This window comes from Rhamphochromis sp. 'chilingali' (genome assembly GCF_963969265.1).
Source record: "Rhamphochromis sp. 'chilingali' genome assembly, chromosome: 4".
NCBI lineage: Eukaryota > Metazoa > Chordata > Actinopteri > Cichliformes > Cichlidae > Rhamphochromis > Rhamphochromis sp. 'chilingali'.
In genome coordinates, this window is record NC_137948.1 from 23,404,859 (window position 1) to 23,421,101 (window position 16,243).

Genomic DNA, 16,243 nt, shown 5'->3' on the forward strand with positions numbered 1-16,243 from the left:
ATGTCCATGTTTATTAGTCTTTAACTTATTGATTGATTTAATACCCAGCAGCCTCAAAAAACTGCATGAATGAATTATTATTTATTCCACTACAACTTGAATTACTATTTCAAGCCTTATACCCTTATTATTGCCTAATAGCCTGATGGCTGTGATGAAGTTTACTTGAATATGAATGAATGAATGAATGAATGAATATTCTTTATTGTCATTGTCACAGGTACAATGAAATTGAAAGATGTCTTATGTATTCCTGTCGTGTATCATACACGTATTTAGTTAATGGGTAATAAATTCCGCTATAAATGATTAATTACCTCGTAACCAGTACTATCTGCCACTGTAATGGGGCTAGAGACCCTCTCATGGAGGAAGTCCCGCCTTCTCAGATCACTAAAAGAAATCATTGGTTCCTAGACATGGCAATCAAATAACAGCCATGTCTAGATTACGGGTCAGATAGGAGACCGTCGGTTTTAATCTGGTTGACTTTCACTGTGGTTTATTTCAGCGTTACACCTCTGAGGATCTACGCAGGGTAAAAGCTGAGATCTGTAGAGGGACGCCGACGGACTGTGAACGCTCCCCGACGGCTTCATCTGCGACTTTTATCCGCACAAAATCAAGATGGTGTTAATAATTAGACGCTAGAAAGGGCGGCATGTGTTGAGCCCTTAAAAAAAATTATTAAAGGGTGTTTCCAGAGGATCCCGACTGCCAAACACAGAACAGCTGCAAATGTGATTCCTGCTTGTTGCAGAGGCGGCGAAGGAAAACAAAATCCATCCAGATGATGTCAGGAAAGCATTTCAAGGCTCACGAAGTGAGCTGCTGCATCAAGTATTTCATTTTCGGATTCAACATTATATTCTGGGTAAGTCCCCCGTCTGCGACTTCAGGCCTGCCATCGTCAGTTTAACACACTGACACGCTCTTTGTTCCCAATCAGCAGCTGTGAGGTGCATTTATGTGTGCGTATGTGTTTGTTGTTGTGTCTATGTTGTCCTGGGTTTCGATTCGCTTCCACTTTCTCTTTTGCTCCTGTGCACTTGCTCCCTGTCACCCATCAGCCGCTTTGTTTTCGTGTGTCCTCCATCAGAGTGAGAACAGCTCTCTCTCTCGGCATCATCGCGTGTTTACATGACCGTAGCCTTCAGCTGAGGCCTTTTTTTTCTTCTTTTTTCGTGGTGATGTTTAGGTTGAGAAAACAGCCGTCACCTTTTCTATGCATGAGTGAAACCGCAGGGGAAAAAAAACAAACATTCCGTCTTTTAAACCCACAGTCACCGTGGGCCGCCACTTCCTGGCTTGAAACAATAACCCGCATGGGTGCTTTTTTCACAGGTTGTTGATGAGGGAAGGTGGGGTAGGCTTTACTAATGGTTAGTTAAGTTATTAACAGAGCGATGCTCTCGTAGAACCGCAGCGATTAATCGATTTAAACAGTGACTGTTTTGATCGATTCATTGTTTTATCTCATTTAAAGCAAAAACGCTGTCAGTGAGTCCAAGTGTTAATTGTTTGATATTGGCTGCCTCTCCAGTACTTGCATTAAAGTAAGTAGAATAATCAGTGGATTTAGAGGATTGGTCGCAGAAAACAATGCCTAACTTATAAGTGATGTATGAAATAGTGTGGCCTGGTTTGAATAAGAGACAGCAGGGACATTATGCTCATCATTGATTGTTCTGTCATATTTTTTTTAATCGTCCGTCAGTCAATAAACAGTTTGGCTGAAATAGCAGAATAAAACTTCACATAATGTAGTGATCCAAGACGCTCAAGAAAACGTTGAGAGTAATAATTTTGTTTTTGAGGGTGTATCGGCAGAGCTATGCAGCATTAACCTTTTTGGATAACAGGAGCTCCTTTGTAAAACATGCACAGGCCACTCAGAAGGGTCATACCTGCGTTTGAAACCAGGATTGTCTGGCCTTGAGGCCATAGTGCTAACCACTGAGCCTGGTGCTGCCTGAGACATTTGTTCATTATCATATTTGGTGCCAACAAATGAACTGCTTGCTCCACAGCATCATATACAGCATGTTCTTTGGATGGATTAAATATGGGCATATCTACTTTTGTCTACATACGAATACAAATACAGATACAGTAAATTGCAGCAGTCCTACTGATAGGCACCGTTGGCCATATAAGGCCTTTTTAACAGCAGGGATTTTGTCTTGTTATTGTGGGGAAAACACAGATGCTGACAACATCTCTGATGATATTAGTAACAGTTCAAGTGTCCTGGTAAGTCATTGCGGTGTGGGAGTGTGGGACTTTCGGCCAAAGCCCCTATCTTTTTTTATTCACTTATTTATATCAGTAATTTTGACTTGTGCTAACTGACATAAAAAAATTAAATAAAACAAAGAAGCTAAAAAATACACTAAATTCAGCACATGCTACTTAAGCCATGAATGGCATTGGTGTGCCCAGTGGTTCTTCACGTATCGGGGACTGATAGAGACAAAGGCCTTTGGGCTGTGGAAAAGCTCTCAGCCAACTGTACAGCAATCGGCCCCTTTGAGCTTTGTGTCATTCAGGTATCAGCTGCTTATGTCACAAACAACTGTTCCCCTGCCTTAACAGCTGTCTCACAAACAAATACTTGAGATGGTCTGTAAAGTTCATTATCTTTAATCTAAAAAAAGTCCTTAGTGCTTCTATCTGGTGAATAAATGTGTCTAATTCAAAAAAAGACTTCAGTTAAAATCAGTTATTCAAAAACCTATTATTTCTCATCTTTATTTTAGTGCTTGTTAAAGTCCTGGTAAGTTAGTGGGGTTTTAATTTTAATAGTGAAGGTGTTCTTGGATAAAAGCATATCCAACAACAATAATTGTTGTTGAAATCCTCACAAATTAAGTGGCTTATAAAGTATACTGTTTTTCTCAAGTTTCTCTTGTCATGGTTTGTCAGTGAAGATGTATCACAGTAGACACTGAAGCATAAATATTTTTTACCGAGTTTGTCTCTATGCTTTTTTTTTTAAGTGCATTGTGGTGAGTAGGATGTAAAAAAGTTATTTCAAATAGAAAACCAAAACTCATTGCAAGTGAATGTGAAAGTAACAAAAGGCATGGAAATGTGACAATTAAATAAGGTGTTTATTAAAAACATATTAAAGTAATTAGCACAAGATTTAAAAAGTCTTGTAAACACAAACTACCATAAAATATTAAATCATAATACTGTCATAGTAATGGGTCTGTCTGTCAGACATCAGCAGCGTTCTGACGTATGGATTTCTAGTGTGGTTCCCCAGCTGCACCAAGGCCGATCAGCAAGCACTCCAGCGGGTGGTGAAGGAAGCTGGCAGAATTATTGGAACAAGTCTGCCAGAGATCAGTAATATCTTCCCCACTCGCTGTCTGAGGAGGGTGCACAGTATCCTGCAGGACCAACATCACCCTGCGCGCCACCTTTTCCATCTGCTGCCCTCAGGGAGAAGGTACAGGTCTATACAGGCCAGAACATCCAGACTGGCCAACAGCCTGTATCCACAGGCTGTGAGGCTCCTGAACTCTCTGCCCCCCTCTCACGGACAATAACCATATCCAACTTCTTAATAGCAATGAACTGGTCTGCATTGGTGCATCATATCTTTATTCTCTTCCCCCTCCTGCCCCCCCCCCCCCCCCTTTCTTAAATAGATAACTATCATATCTGATATCATATCTCACAGTACAATAATATTGAATGGGTTGCATTGTTGTATTTTGTCATGTTTCTCAGGTCTTTGTCTGAATTTCTACGAACATTATTGCTAAGGATTGTCTTATTGCATTGGAGTCACACTGGGTTAAATATGTACACTTGGGTTTTAAGGGGTATTTATTATTTTCTTCTTTTTTTTTGGGTTGTATGGAAGCCCCAAACGCAATTTCATTGTTCTTGACAATGACAATAAATAAATAAATACTAAATACTAAATACTAAATACTAAGTAATAATATTCCCGATTACTGCTTCTACACTGCGGCGTACAGTTATGTACAGTCAAGCTGTTTAAAGATGCTTTCTAATGTGGAAGCCTCCTGCTGATCCTGCAGACTGGGATGAGAAATATTTAGTAATGGACCACTGCCAGGAAAATCTCTCTGTAGTTTCTGTCAGTGTGCGTCTGTGTGATGACTACATGTAGCAGTCACAGCAAAATAATCCTGTTCTCTTGTTTCTCTCTTTTCTCCCTCTGTCAGTTCCTTGGAGTAGCATTTCTTGCCATTGGTTTGTGGGCATGGAGTGAAAAGGTTAGTCGTATATTAATGTGTAATAACAAGTTGCAGGACTTATTTCTGTGAAGCTTTTTACTTACAGGTATCTGCAAATATTCCACAAACCGGCATATCGTTGTGGTTTATACTCGACTGCGTGCAAGGAATGGTCACCATGGCTTTACTGAATCAGAAAGGAATGCTGTGCTTTCCTGTGGGACTCATGAACAATGGGCTATGAATTGATCTGATGCATTTCACAGATTTGTTCATTGTGTACTGAGAGTGCAAAAAGCAGACAATCTACTGAGAGCACTTTTTCACCAAAGTACATTTGAAGATCTTGATTGTTATCTCATCCTACATACGTGACTACAACTAATATTATTTAATTATTTGTTAATTGCTAAATTATTATAATGGGTTGATTAACTTTAAGATTAATATAATGTCAAATGTATGGTGTAAAAAGTGTGGGTTAAATTAGACTGTTAGCTTTGGACAAAAACAAACAGCTAGCCAGGCTCTATCTAGAGGTAAGAAAATCTACATACAGCATCATGGGCTTGAATGTGTTCTTTTTCCAGCACAGAATTATTGTACAGTATGTACCTTTAATCTTCAGAAAAAAATAATGGCACAGGTTTAAATTTTATTTTGGATTTTCTCTAATCCACACAGGGTCGAAAGTATAAATGCAGGTTCAAATATATACATATTTATAATATCTGGTCAAATGTCCCTTAGTTGCACCTTGGTAGCCATCAACAAGCTTCTGCCATAATTCTGCCTGAATATTTGACCATTCACCTTGGCAGAATTGGTAAAGTTCCTGGCATGGACCTGGCTTTTAAGCTTAGTCCATAAATACCCAAAAGGGTTGAGGTCAGGCTTTGGGAAGGCCACTCCAGAAGCTTAATGTTAGCCTGCTTTATCTATCCCAAAACCACTTTTGACGTGTATTTGGATCATTGCCCTTTTGACTTGTCAAAAGCTGCAAATTTCAATTGAGCTTGAAAGTGTTGATTTTGGACCAGGGGCTTCTTTCTGTGGTGAAACACTCGCTTGACTGGAGACAGTGACGCTGGTGTTTCAGCAGTTTCCAGTCCATAGCATAATTTTTGAACATCCTAACCAACTACCGTTCATCCGAGTGTGACGGCTTGGATCTTCTACCAGACTTTAGCTGGAACTGGTGGATGTGGTGACACATTCAAATAACTTATACTTACATAGAATTGTTTGAACTGATAGTCTTGAAATGTGAAGTTGTTTAGAAATGACTTCAAGAGATCTACCCAATTTGAATTCCTTAGATTTTTACGCTGTTGTATTGAAGAATTCAGTGAGTGCTGTCAAACAAATCATTTGTATGCTGATAAAGTTGTGATCTAGTTGTGGTCAGTCATGATCACTACCAAGTTAATAGGCCTAGACTTTGCTATACAATCATTCTACCCTGGTAAAAGAGCAGTTCAAAGAAAACAATACCAACACTACCATGGCATTCATGCTAATGATAGGTGCATGTCAACTTCTGACACAACTTTAATAGCATATCTATAGCTCACTGGTTTACATGCTAGAGCTTGTTTGTTTCGTCACTGCAGAAATTGAAAAATCAAATTAGGTTGGTTAGCTTTGTACAGATCCAGGAAGCTAATCGTAGCTAATATATGATAAGCTAAGTCAATTAAAACATATTTACATTTGCTTGCTCTGAGCAAGAGTAAATTAGCTTGTTCCCAAAAATCAAAAACAATTGACAATTTTATTATTAAATTCTTTTAAATAATTGCTTACATTGGTTTGGATTGTACTTTATGAAATTTGGGTGTTAAACATGCTTACAAAATGATTACTTTACCTGGGAAGAATGTTAGCAATGTGATGATATTTCAGTGGTTTTTCAGTTGAGTTTGACCTCACGTGCTTTGCTCCCAGGGTGTTCTGTCCAACATCTCATCCATCACTGACCTGGGGGGCTTTGACCCTGTCTGGCTCTTCCTTGTCGTGGGTGGTGTGATGTTCATTCTCGGGTTTGCTGGTTGCATTGGAGCGCTGCGGGAAAACTCTTTCCTGCTCAAGTTTGTATGTTTGTTAAAGGCTTTCTCAGAAATCTATAATTCTTTATATTTCTTGTTTTCATAGCAGTTATTATATTCAGAAAATTCTCATGTCTTTCAGTTCTCCGTGTTCCTGGGCATCATTTTCTTTCTTGAGCTGACTGCTGGAGTCCTGGCCTTTGTCTTCAAAGACTGGATCAAGGACCAGCTCAATTTTTTCATTAATAACAACATTCGGGCCTACAGAGATGACATTGATCTGCAGAACCTGATCGACTTCACCCAGGAATATGTAAGCAACGTTTCTTTATTTGTGGCACCGATTTCTTTCTAGTATTTTTACCTTGTATTTTATATGTTATTGCAGTGGGAGTGTTGTGGAGCTTTTGGGGCTGATGACTGGAATTTGAACATCTACTTCAACTGTACTGATTCAAACCCGAGTCGTGAGAAATGTGGAGTGCCCTTTTCCTGCTGCACCAAAGATCCAGCGGTATGTCTCTCTATCACAAGATAACGTTGTGGCTGTTGGTGTTTTTGTGTCCTTTGTTAGAGTTTAAAATAATTTTTAACATGCTGAAACTACAAGACTTGAGGGGAAGTTTTGAAGGGCTTTCTTGTCACAGACAGCTTGTTATCTATGTTCTCCAGAAGAAGCAGTGACGCTATCAGCGACGATGGCTTGCATCCAACAGGACGCTCAGGACGCTGTGTTTAGTCGTGTCAGGCCCTGACTGCAAGTCAGAGTCTGAAAGCGGATGGGTGGGACTCTGGACCGAGGCATTTTTTGGCAGAAAAATACTCTTAACTGCTGCTTACTGTGCGCAGCAGTGACAGCATTTTTCTTCAGAAAAACAGACTCAGGAAGGGTTTTATTTGACAATCCAAGGACACGCTGTCCCACCAAGGTCATTCTCTATAGGGGAAAAAAAAGGAAACACTTGGATTTAAAAAAGTTGTTTTTCAAAGGCACCGTGTGCTCTTAATGTGTATACCATATCAAAAATTTTCATTTTTTTAATTTTAATTGTTTAGTTGGGTTGTGCAGCAGGTGTCTTTTGTGGTTATATTTCAGGTCAGGTCTTTATCAGCCAGTTTCAAGTCAGTTGAAAGTTGTTGTTTTTTTTGCTGCTAGCTTTCCATCAAAAAGTATTAATTTAAAATAAAAGGTGACATTTAAAATTAGTTTTGTTAGCTACCGTGGCTCAGGGGGTTGGGAATCGCATCTGTAACCAGAAGGTCGCCGGTTCGATCCCTGGGCTCTCTGTCCTGGTCGTTGTGTCCTTGGGCAAGACACTTTACCCTACTTGCCTACTGGTGTTGGCCAGAGGGGCCGATGGCGCAATATGGCAGCCTCGCTTCTGTCAGTCTGCCCCAGGACAGCTGTAGCTACAACTGTGGCTGCCTCCACCAGTGTATGAATGTGAGAGTGGTATTGAAAAGCGCTATATAAATCCAATCCATTATTATTATTATTATTTAAATGCCATAAAAATGACATCCAAAAGCTGAAATGCTTTTAGTGTTTTTTTTTTACATTGCTACAAATGCTGCTGGAAGTTTGACTTCTTTTAAACTTTTTCCTCTGCTCTATGGATCTAAGGAAAAGGCAAAGGTTTGCCAGAAACCTCTGCCAAGCAATCCCTCTGTCTGTGACGCCACATCCAGTGAAGCCATTTCATTTTGGCTGACCATTAAGGAAAAGATTTCCACCAGACTTTATTCTCAAACATTGCCCTTTGTCAGCGGTGTTTTACACATTTTATTTTAATGATCTGCCCACTAAAGTTTTTATTTGTTGTTTTCAGAAGTCTAAGAGAACAAAATTTGACTTCTGGGAGTTAAATGTTACTGTAGCCCAAGTTTCTGCAGCTGTGGTCCCACACAGTCTTATAAAGGTTAACCTGACCAGAAAGGCAGATGCATCCTTGCACACAAAACGTTGGAGTCGTTTAATCTTCACAAGTAGAATATAATAGGCAAGCAAACATAAACAAATCCTTGGTTTATATGCAAAAATCTTCACAGTAACTGTATAACCATGGATTGGTGAGTTTTACTCATGATCATCTAGTTTTACAGTTTTTAATGTGTATGCATGTTTTATTGTTTTTCACTGTAAAGGCCAGTCTAGAATCTCTAGCTAATCTAAAAATGCATGTGTGTCTTCTCTTCGCAGGAGGACGTCATTAACACTCAGTGTGGATACGACATCCGAGCAAAACCGGTGAGCTACAAACGGAAACTTAAATTTATCACCGAGACTGAGACCCTGATGTAAAAAGTAAAAGGAATAGAAAAGAGTAGAAAGCATGAATTGTTCTGGCTTATTTTGCCTCAGGGAGGTTTATATGGCTATATGAGGTCGTCAGTTGCTCCACCCTGGACACAATATTCCTCTTTCAGTATGTTTCTCAACTCCTCACTCGTGAAAATACAGCAGCTGGCTCTCCATCAACACTTTGGGCCTTGTGGCATTACTCATGCAGCAGCAATGCAATGGGAATTGAAATCCCCTCCCCCACCTGTCATTAGCTTTGGCCTTACTGCACGGCCAGCGTAATGTAAGGAAAAAAGGCTCTGTTTGTTTTCTTGACTTTAAATGTGAGCCAGAGTGAAGCAGTTTTAACAAGAGTCAGAGGAAAACAGTGAGCCGAGTGTGTGTTAACGACTACGTAACACTGGATCAGAGGCATTTTGCTGTGGAGGGCTTTAGGGGAAACCGCAAAATGAAAAGGGGAATCATGTGCTATTAAAAATAACTGTGTTGTTAAGTGTCGTGGAGCAAAATAAAACCAAATATATTTCAGATGAACTTGACTATCACGCTGTAGTATTGGTTTGACTTGTAATTGTTTTGACAGGACTCTGACCAGAGGTCATTCATCTATATCAAAGGCTGCGTACCACAGTTTGAGAAGTGGCTTCAAGATAACCTGACAGTGGTGGCAGGCATATTTATTGGGATTGCATTACTGCAGGTGGGGATCAGTTTGTCCTAAACATCTGAGCTTTTGTCATTTTTTTCCATTACCTAACAATTTGTTTTCCTTTTTTTTAATTTTTTTTTTTAGATTTTTGGCATCTGTTTAGCGCAAAATCTCGTGAGCGACATCGAGGCTGTGAGAGAGAGTTGGTAGGTAGCAAGGGTCATCAGGGTGACGCGTCAAATTTTGTGTCTGAGTGCATAATTTTTGTAAATCAGTTCACGGCTTGTAGGGGTTTATTTTGTAATTTAACTTAACATAACTACATGAGTTAAATTTAGCGGCTCCATATTTAAGAGAGCATTAAAAACCTCTTCAGGCAGCCATAAAGACCTGATGGGCAGGGCTGCTTGTGTATTATGAAATATCCTTTTGACTATTATTACTTTTGTATGTAAACCTTCATAATAAAAGTCTCACGATTATGGTTGCAACACCCTGACATGGAAGAACATACAAATTATTGGACAGTTGCACAAAAGCTTTAATTATTTGAAAAGCTTTACAACTATTGGTATTTATAAATTTGGACTATATTAACACTTAAAAATTTAAAAAAAGCACAACAGAGTATTTTTCTTTAAACTACACTATAATTCTTTTGTTTAGTATCGTTTCAATTTTTCTTAGTCCTCTTTAAAATGACAGTTACACCTGACTATAATGATCATAGCGTATCTTTGCTTTTATGTGTCATGTTCAACATACGTAACTCAGTGGTGACGAAAATTTGTATCGGCAACGAAATTTTATTTAGTCACAACTAAATATGGAAAGATGAATCGCACAAAGTGCAGCAAGCCTGGCAAAAGCGTTCCGTCTCTGTTTTTACTAGATATTGTAATGCACCGAAAATGTTTTGGAACTAAAAAAAAGGTTTAACAGAATAAACTCCTACTGTCATGAATTATTTTAATCTAAAATGATGCATTATGTGTGTCACGTCAATAACTTATAAGCATGATTTCGTTGTTAAAAATTAGTTGGCGGCTGTAGAGTTGGCTTTGGGTGTATTATGGTTCAGAATGAAATAAACATGTAATATGATAATAAATGTAACAACGTTTTGAAAATACATTCCAGGTCCACAAATGAAGTCCTGAATTTGAAATTGCCTGAGTTTCCCTGTATTAACACCAGCAGGTTGATATCTTTGCTTCCAAGTGAGATAATTGTGTGAATTGTCACATACTGAGTTGCTTTGTGGTAACTTTGGTTATTCAGGGACTTTCTGCAAAGCACCACCGTCAGGCTAGAAAGGCGCCCTGATGAAAAAATTAAACGTTGTTGCAAACATCTTGAACTTAAAAACAAAAAGAATCACAAACAGCTTCATCGGTATTACATCATTAGTGTTAATGGCAAGTGTAATGTAAGGAAACAAGCTGCCCCAGTTATTCTAAAACTTAAAAAACATCCACCCAATTGGAAACTTGAAAATGTGCTGCAGCACACACAAACCTCTAAATACCACCATCACCCGCTGCTTTGCAAAGTCCTGCTTTGAAGGTTGACTATTTAGTCAGCGTTTTCCTGTCGCCATCTTGGTTATTTATTTCATTCTATATGGGATCATAATTCACAAAATAAGCATGTTGTATTAACTAACCCTCTGCTTCTCAGTGTTGCAAACAAAGCTTATTTTGCTTGTGCTTTTTATTGTCTTGGTTGTTTTATTGTTCCGATTCATAAATCTGCTTCCTGTTTTTGTGCAGTTTGTTTACCTAAGACCTCCTGAGAGTTTTCAAAGGCAAGAAAGATGTACAAGGTAAGCGCTTTGAGATCAATATAGCAGTATAAATTATCGATCTCCTCCGATGTTTTTTATTTTTTATTTTTATTTAATTTTTACAGGACTGCGGCTCGGATGCCAGCGTTGAAGGGAAGTACTTTAGTCACCTAAAATGTGCAGTATGAAGAGTCTCGCTCATATGTAAATAGTAAATTTAGAATTATTTTTAGAGTTACTGTATTTTAAATGAAGCACCCCCCCTCTGAAATATACTACTATACACACAAAAACAATGGAAAATAATATTTCAGTAAAAGCTAGAGTTACAGTAAAGGCTGTGTTGAAGAAGCCAGGAAGATAATGTGTTTTGCCCAGATAACAAGCGGAGACGGCGTTTCTCTGAGGTAGTGCTTCATTTAGAATATGGTCTGTGGTTTTATATGTCTCACAGCTGCAGTTTTTTAACAGCTGCATGTAAAGGGTGTGTAAGAAGATAAAAGTGATTCTGGAAATGCACTGCATGCCTTTTGTCTCTTGATAGGACATCGGCTTCTAACTGTGTTAAGTATTTTAAAGTATTTGTAAAATAGTAATTTCGATTGAATCGGCTGGTTAGCACTTTGTTGAATGTTTGATGGAGTCTACTTAAGAGAACGAACTTTAGATGTGGACACTGTTACAGATTGCAGTTTGACTTATGGGGGATGTAGTCACCGTGTAGTTTCACGAAGAGACGTGATGGATGTGTTCAGCTTTGTAAACTTGCTTTTCTTGGAAAGAATGACAAAATAATGTAATACATGTACTGAGAGAAACCCAACGATGTGGCATCTAATCAAAACTCAGCCTTAAGCACTTTAATCTTCACAGAGGACAGAGGATAATGAAGTTCATTTCAGCTGTTCGGCTTTTTGTCATGACAGACTGTTATCTGGTCAAGCAGCAGCCACTGGAGGGGGAACTTTCCATAATATGCTTATGTAACATCCTGGTACTTCATAAGTGTCACCTTGAAAATGGGTTTGGGGACTTTTTTAGTGTAGTCACCTTCTTTGCACACAATCTTTTTGTCCATTAGTGTTCTGTCATACCTTCATTAATTTGCCTTTATTTTTAGTTGTGGCCAGTGTGTTGAAATCGTGAAAACCCTTATTTGTTAGATTTTTACTTTTTTTTACTGCTTGTTGGCACTTAATTGAACATAGAAGTAAATTATTTAATTTACAAATGCACAGTACTTGAAAGTAGAGCGCGCAAGCTCTGTCATCAGCATTTATTAAAAATTCAGTGATATTAAACACACAAAGTTTTCTCTTAACAGAGTGAAAAAAGCCATTTAATGTAAAGGACATGTGAACCTGTGAACTTTTCCTCTGCAGCTGATGACAATATGATATTAATCAATGTGTTTCTGGTTTCTACCACATGTATAATCTTATACTGAGAAAATGTTAGAATGCCAAAATGGTGTCAGATATCTGTTTACCTGCCACTTAGTGCCATATTTGCGATTTCTACATACTCCCGATTATAACCACACTTTTCTTTCACGTGTACTCCTGATTCTTGTAAATAACTGGATTGTGATAAGATGTAGATACATCTGAATAAATGTTGTTCTTTGTATTATTTTGTCTATTTCTGTGTATACTTTGTCTGGATAATATGTTACACTGATACCGCACTTACCTCAGACTAAAATTAATGGTAGCGCTGCAGAGGAATTGTACTCCAGTGTGACTGGGTGAATGACAACTCACTACCTCCATCTTGTGTTTAAAACAATATATATGTTGGACCTTTTTTTCACTGTAACCCTCCAACTGGTCTCCAGCTGTGGGTATCACATATTTTTAGGTTTAATTTGCGTACGGTTTTCATATACTGAAACTAAAGGCGTGGTACACTCAAGCAATAATAATAATATTATTAAAACATATGCTGGGGTCGACAACCCTGGGATTATGACCTCACTGAGGTCAAAATGTTAGCAGAGAAGTGAGCCTGTGATGGGTGGGAAAGAAAAAATAGGAAAAGCACTGCTGTGGCTTGTGTCAAGAAAATGACTCCCCAGTTACTTCATTAGTCAGACTTTGCTCGTACCAGGTTGGACCTTCAGCTCCTTTAATTCTTTGTGGCACAGAATCAGTAAGGTGCTCAGAGGTTTTAGTCCATATTAACATGATAGCATCACACAGTTGATGCAGATTTGTCAGCTGTATACATGATGTAAAGTTCCTGTCCCTCCACCTTCCAAAGGTACTCTTTCGGATTGAGCTCTGTTGACTATGAAGGCCGTTTGAGTACAGTGAACTCATTGTCATGTTCAGCGAACCAGTTTGAGATGACCTGAGCTTTGTGAAAATGTGTGTTATCTTGCTGGAAGAGCCACCAGAAGATGGGAACAATGTGGTCATAAAGAGATGGACATGGTCAGCAACAACACTCAGGTAGGCTGTGGGGTTTAAAATATATTTAGCTGATACTAAAAGGCCAAACGTGTGTCAAGAAATTCTGATCCAAATCTTTCAGTAGAAATCAAAACTGCTTTTTAACTCATCTGTTGTTCAATTTTGGTGAATCTGTGAATTGTAGCCTCAGTTTTCTGATGTTTGCTGACAGGAGTGGCACCTGGTGTGGTCTTCTGCTGCAGTAGCTGCTTCAAGATTTAAAAGGTTATGTGTTCAGAGATGTTCTTCTGCAGACCTTGGTTGCAACAAGGGGTTATTTGAGCTACTGTTACCTTCCTATCAGCTAAAAGCAGTTGGGTCATTCTCCTCCAACAAGGCATCTTCACGCAGAGAACTGCCGCTCATTTTCTCTGTTTCAGACCATTCTCTGTAAACCCCTAGAGATGGTTGTGTGGAGAAATTTCAGTATATCAACAGTTTCTGAAATACTGAGATCAGCCTGTCTGACACCATCAACCATGCCACGTTCAGAATCACTTAAATCACTTTTTTGTCCCCATTCTGATGATGTTGAAGCTTAAAAAATGCATCATAAAGTATTAAAGTGTTGCTGTAGCTTCAGCCTCGTTAGAATATTGATCTTTTTCACACAGCTTTGAAGTAGGTGAAGTCGAGCCAGAAATTTAACTTTTGGTTCCCCATTCTGATGCTCAGTTTGAACTTCGGCAGGTCATCTTGACCAATGTCAACGTGCCTAACGAGAAGCTGAAAAGGGCTGCCTAATAAGGTAGCTGGTGAGTATGACAACACAGCATGGCAAGTTTCAGGCTTTGCTGGAATTAAACAGTTAAGTATTCATCTTTTAAATGACCTTAAAGAAAATTTGAGTTCATGGTAGATGAGATCCTTTCAGTGTTTTAGCTCAGTCAGTTCAACATGTAGTTGATAATCCATTACGTCAACACATGGAGGTAACAACATACCATTTAAAATTCAATTTAAAGTTTGATTTTGGATGATATCTGAAAAATAAAGTTTAACTATGAGATATGGATTTTAAAAATAAAAGTTTTGGATCCTGTAACACTTGTTGGATGTAACTTGATTTAACTTTCATATAAAGTACACATACACTCCAATGTGGCTTAGCTGCTGCCATTGTTGTTCACTAGCCAGCAATCACCAGTACATTATGTGTTCTCAGTTGTGCTACTCAGTAATTATTTATGATTACATTTTAGCTATTACAAATGCTAAAATTAGGTGTGTATTCAGATATGATGTTAGCCTTCAGATGAGTTAGTGAGAGCAATGGTACATGTGTTAATTAGATTAGAACCACACACACATACACTTATTTTCCTATCAACATATCGCAGATAACCAGCATGCAGTATCTGTTTTCTGAGTTATCAGGAACTGACCTTTGGCATACATTGGGTGTTATCTGCCTCAGTGTGAGTTTTGATCCTTTTCAGGCTGTAAAGAGAAAGAAAAGTTGACACGTGCCCACTAATCAGTTAATAGTAATCAGTTTTCCTCTCAAACGTGTCCACTCCTCTGTACTTTGATTATGAGTGCCAATCTAATGGCATTGTTTGGAGTTTGTTTCTTGTTTTTTTAAATCCAGATTTCCAAGAAGCACACTGAGAAAGCAAATCTCCACCAAGGCAGCTCAGACACTGGGCAGTATTTACTTTTACTTGAATGTTGTTTGATATTTTAGCTAAATGTTATGTAGGAGTAGGTGATGGAAAAGAGGTACTGACTTGTAAATAACTGGACGTGAATAACTTATATAAAGATTATAGGGTGTTTATTTTGTGAAAGTTTGACCTTATTTAACCTTGAAGAAAAGGTCAGAGCTCCAGAGTAATGTGACATTTAGAATCCCCATATATCGTTCCTATAAGCCTGGAAATTATCACTATAAACAATGGCAGTAAGGAACGTAGCTTTAAATAACTCTGTATCGTATCATCATTTTGACCTTGAAGTAGAGGTCAGATGTCAAATGACATGACAATTTAAATCTTTATATGGTACTTTCTGTATATTGACAATACACACCACACTTGTAGCAATAATACTTTTTATGTTATAAGACTTTTTTTGTCAGTTTTCGACCAATAAATCGTTAAACTAATCTTGGTGGATGGAAACATGCTAAGGCTATAATTCTTCTTCTATGAATAACATAATCGTAACTCCTTTTTGCAGTGTGGGGACACCAGCATCTGCAATTTGTTTGCATGTGAAAGAAGTCACTGAATAATTAAAACTCATGTCTATGTCATAAAAATGCAGCAACTGACAGAAACTATAAACTCCACAACTATAAATGGAATGGCTGTTTGTTATTAACTCATTCACTGCCATTGACGTCTATAGCCGTCAATTGCAGTGAATGAGTCAATGGGTTTAACTCATTCACTGCCAATGGCTGGCAGTGAATGAGTTAATAAAAATATTTTGCATCAATCAGAGTTTGCATGTTCTCATTTTCTCTGTGTGGGTGTCCCTCTGGGTACGCTGCTCCCTACCACAGGGTAAAGACATGCTTGTTAGGTTTACTCGTGATTCCCATACATGTGATGGATGTATTTGAATCCACCAGTTTGCTGGGGCCTTTCTGAGTGGAGTTTATATGTTCTCCCCATCCTAAAACACACACAGGTTAGGTTAACTGGCAAGTCAAAATTCAGAGGTGTGAATATTAGCATGAAGGGTCTGTCAGTAGACTGGTGACCAGTACAAGGTTTTTCCCTTTCTCTTGCCCTGTAACTGCTGGGATAACCATCCCCACAACACTGAACTGGATAAGTTG

At 38.5% G+C, this 16,243-nt stretch overlaps 1 protein-coding gene across 1 annotated transcript; it reads left to right on the forward strand.

Annotated features, from left to right (window-relative positions):
* Positions 1–453: 453 nt before the first annotated feature.
* Positions 454–12,598, forward strand: LOC308395163 (tetraspanin-5). Its single transcript, XM_080879872.1, has 10 exons — positions 454–874; positions 4,206–4,256; positions 6,165–6,311; positions 6,408–6,578; positions 6,654–6,779; positions 8,466–8,513; positions 9,151–9,267; positions 9,361–9,422; positions 10,989–11,041; positions 11,128–12,598. The coding sequence occupies exons 1-9, from the start codon at positions 791–793 to the stop codon at positions 10,999–11,001; spliced, it is 819 nt and encodes a 272-aa protein (XP_080735998.1). The 5' UTR covers positions 454–790; the 3' UTR covers positions 11,002–11,041; positions 11,128–12,598.
* Positions 12,599–16,243: the final 3,645 nt, after the last annotated feature.